Source organism: Cryptomeria japonica, chromosome 2 (assembly GCF_030272615.1).
Source record: "Cryptomeria japonica chromosome 2, Sugi_1.0, whole genome shotgun sequence".
NCBI lineage: Eukaryota > Viridiplantae > Streptophyta > Pinopsida > Cupressales > Cupressaceae > Cryptomeria > Cryptomeria japonica.
The window spans coordinates 277,048,041-277,052,080 of record NC_081406.1 but is presented as its reverse complement, the minus strand read 5'-3'; the positions used below and the strand labels follow the sequence as shown (position 1 = coordinate 277,052,080).

The 4,040-nt window shown below is 36.6% G+C and overlaps 1 protein-coding gene across 1 annotated transcript; it reads left to right on the top strand.

Annotated features, from left to right (window-relative positions):
- Window positions 1-493: 493 nt before the first annotated feature.
- LOC131030520 (protein EXORDIUM-like 2) lies at window positions 494-3,527 on the top strand. The gene is made up of 3 exons (XM_057961371.1): window positions 494-531; window positions 681-744; window positions 2,636-3,527. Exons 1-3 carry the CDS (start codon window positions 494-496, stop codon window positions 3,332-3,334), a joined length of 801 nt encoding a protein of 266 aa, XP_057817354.1. The 3' UTR covers window positions 3,335-3,527.
- The last annotated feature ends 513 nt before the right edge of the window (window positions 3,528-4,040 follow it).

Genomic DNA, 4,040 nt, shown 5'->3' with positions numbered 1-4,040 from the left:
CCCTATTTCTTCAGCATTCGCCATGCCGAGACAAGTATCCAAAACGTGGAAGCACAAAACCACCATTATTCAATTGTTGTCTATTTTAATTATAACCCTGTAACCTACTAACAGATCATAGTTTTTGGTGCATTCTCTTGCATTGAGAACTGAGCAGGCCTGTGCACATCTCTGTCTAGACCAACTAGAAACTCCCAAAATAATCTTGTAATATTATACTATTAAAAATTGATCGCTTTGGTGTTTCAAAGATTATATTAGAGCTTAGGAAGAGTTTTGCAAGAGCAATTTGATTGGTTGAAAAAAATAAGACTAATCACTGTCTAAACAACCTCCTTGCCTATAGTTCCTGTGAAACCCTAATTGGCACCTATCCATGTTGTGCTAGCAGACTGTGAAAAAATTTTAAACCCCAATCGACAGCTATGTGGTTCGAATCCATACTTTGCACTTTTCTTGTGATTTCACCAAATGTTGCGCTGCGCTCTGTCAAATGTCTGTTTTGGTAGCCCTGTCACTGCCTCTGGAGACGTGCGTTCTCTCTAGTGGATAACAGTGTTTGGGTGAAGGGGAAAAGTGTCGCACTACTCTCTACGGGTAAGCTACATCGCTTCCATTCCCTTTTCATGATATGATTTTATATGGTTATTATTCACATGTTTGATGGTTTTCTTATGCAGCTACAGGTACCGAGCATCGACTCCACCTAAATCTTCAAGTCTGAGCGTTCTCTTCAACCTAATGGTAAAGTGGAAATTGGAGATATCAGTCTGACCCTAGACACAAGCTCCCTATCAGGTATCTTGGTGGTCAAAGTTAGTCTTGTTATTGTCGGTCTCGCCCTTGTGTTTCCGTGTATGATGTTGCAGACGTCTTCTTAGAGTTTGGCTTATGTGAATTAACTAATCTTGCAAGAAAAGATTTAATTTTATAATAATTAGTACTTTAATACTTTTGATTATTTATTTATTTAGTAAAATCTAATTAGTGCAAGATTAAAATTAAATTGATTAATTAAACATTTAATTTGGCACTTGCACTCAAATAAAAAAAATAATGATAAAATTAAATTTTTATATTTTGATTTTCATAAAATAATCCAAGTTATTGTCAAAGTAATTAAATAATTTATCTCACCCTTTTATAAAAAAAAATAATAGTATAACAATCCACATAACATAGAGTATCAATGTCACATATGAATCCAGAGAACATAGTCAAACATCATATCCAAAACAAAATTGACCAACACCAAAAGGGTCGAAACCACACAAAGAAGGCTCAAAAACATAGAGTCTGACAAACCAAAAGAGAGGGGCACTACATCCTCCCTCCCTAGTATCCGGCTTACTCCTAGAATCCTGCAAAGAGATACAGATAGAGCTCATGCATATGAGGAGCCTCCTCCCAAGTAGTAGAAGACTCATGATTAGGATCCCACTGGACCCTGACCTTCTCAATGTCTCTACCTCTGACAACCTGATGCCTTTTTTCCAGAATGACCATGAGCTTGAGAGTTGTTTGTCCATATATAACTTAGCTATAATGAATCTATATAGACCATATGTTTGAATAAAATTAATTTTTAGTTAAAATTACTTAAATTCACTTGTGCTCATAAGTTAGCCTGAAACGTGACAAAGTTTTGTGCTTTTACCCATTAACAATCATGCCCATGAACAGTTAAAAAGTATGCTAGTGCGGATGCCCAATTTTTTCACCTATCCAAGCGAGCAGTTCACAGGTGGATGCGTCTTTAGAATCATAGGATCTGAAAAATTCTAACTCTAGCTGCAGTCATGGTGGCGTTTATTGTGGCTAATAGGATGCTCTATAAATTCACCCTTGTCCCATAGAAGGATTACCCTTTCTTCCTGGCTCAATTTACTCCTTTTGCATATGTTCAATTTGTGGCATTTGGTTCCTCATAGTCATGCTCAAAACTGTTGATCAGTACTACATTGGATCCAATAGCAGTATTCACATCTTTAATTCAATCCAATTTAATTTATTATAATTCTTATGCGTTCACGTCGATAATGTTGTCCATGGAATCTTAAATTAAGATGTTATGAAGAGTTTATTTAAAATTACACAATCAAAATAAGACATCCCCAAGTAAACAGATTGTCATTTGGACCACAGACCATTTTGGTTTTAAAGATAGTATTTCTCTGTATATTGACAGAAGTTTGATTGTGGATGGTAAATAGTAGCATAAGTCTTTTCCATGACTTGGGAAACTAAAGGTTAATTTATCAATTAATGGGATATAATCCAAAAAAATTGAAAATTAAAAAATGCTGAAAATGTTAGGCATCAAATTTTTATTTAGAATTTTTGCAATGGCATACCAATAAAAATAATAGTACATTAATGATACTATGTAGTGGGACAAGGCTACCTATGACGCTTTGAACATTTCTTTTTTCACCTAGTCAAGCCAAAGTTGTCTCTGCATCAACCCTTGGAATGTCTACTTATGGTGTGATCATGATTGCAAAATCCTATCGCTGCTTTTAATTTGCTCCAATTCTATCTCTGGTATGGCAAATTCTCCCCCTCCCAGAAAGCCACCATTACCGACTTCATCTCGTCGTTGGGAGCAACCAAAGCCATTCCAAACCGGTAGCAGTCGGTAAGCAGTTGGTGGGCAACCACGCAACGCTACACCGATTCCACCCGAAAAGGCGTCTCCGGGGCTGTAAAGATTGGAGGACAGGCCTCTGATGATTTGTATTCCCTTGGCAAGAATCTCAAAAGAAGCCAAATGGCTGTTCTGGTGAAGGGGGCGTTGGCTAAACGTTTGTTTCCCACGGACAGCAGGGGAGTTTATCTCGTTCTCACAGCAGATGATGTTTATGTAGAGAGATTCTGCATGAACTCATGCGGTTTTCACGATTCCATTCCTCTTTCCAAGAGAAGTACGATTTTGTTCGGGTGGGTTGGGAACTCGGGAGTTCAGTGCCCGGGACAATGCGCGTGGCGATTTGCGGCGCCTCTGTACGGCCCTCCCACGCCGCCTCTTATTCCACCAAACGGACATGTGGGTGTGGATGGAATGATTATAAATATTGCGGCGGTTGTGGCGGGAACAGCTACAAATCCGTTCAACAGTGGGTATTACCAAGGGAGCGCATTGGCCCCACAGGAGGCAGTGACGGCGTGCAGTGGAATATTTGGAAAGGGAGCGTACCCGGGCTATGCGGGGGATTTGCTGGTGGACAAGAGAAGTAAAGCGAGCTACAACGCTTATGGAATCAACAATCGGGAGTTTCTTGTGCCCGCAATGTGGAATCCCTCTACTCTTCAATGTAAAACTTCTCTCTCGTAAATTTTTCTTGTCGATACCCGGGTGCCTATATTCCATTATTTCTTAGTCGCTGCTGATAAAACCTTCTAAGAATTGTTTGTGCTGAAGGTCTGTTCAATATTTGTATGTTCCCATGTGTATTTAAGCGCTCGTTCGAGCTTGCATAATAATGCCTGCATATTGTCAATTTAAAGAGATTTTATTTGTCTTTGTTTGGCATGCGTTCTAAAATTAGATCGATAGCCGATCCAACCTAAAAGGTTCTCTAACCAAATATGCCAGCATTTCTCATCTAAGTGATAGAAGGAATTAATTCACATAAGTAAATTAAGAGATATCAATTTAAGGATAATTGTTGAAGATTAAGATAATCTAATTGAAAATTAATTGTTTGACATGAATGTTTAACAATTCAAATTTTTGTTGTTCATGTATAAAAATGAAGATTAAAAAGGAAAATAATTGAACTTACATCTTTGTCATCAATATTATTTTAAATATAAATTTAGAAAATGTACCCTCACAACATAAGATGGATAGCTTTATCCATTAAATGACAATTTATTATTTTAAATTATTATTAAATATTTTAAAGAATATAATATAGTTTTTTTAATATTGATTAAATAATATATCATAGTTTTTTAAAATATCGATAAGATATTTACAATTTGCAAATAAAAAATAAATTTAAAATAAACCGATAACTTAAATTATTTATATATAG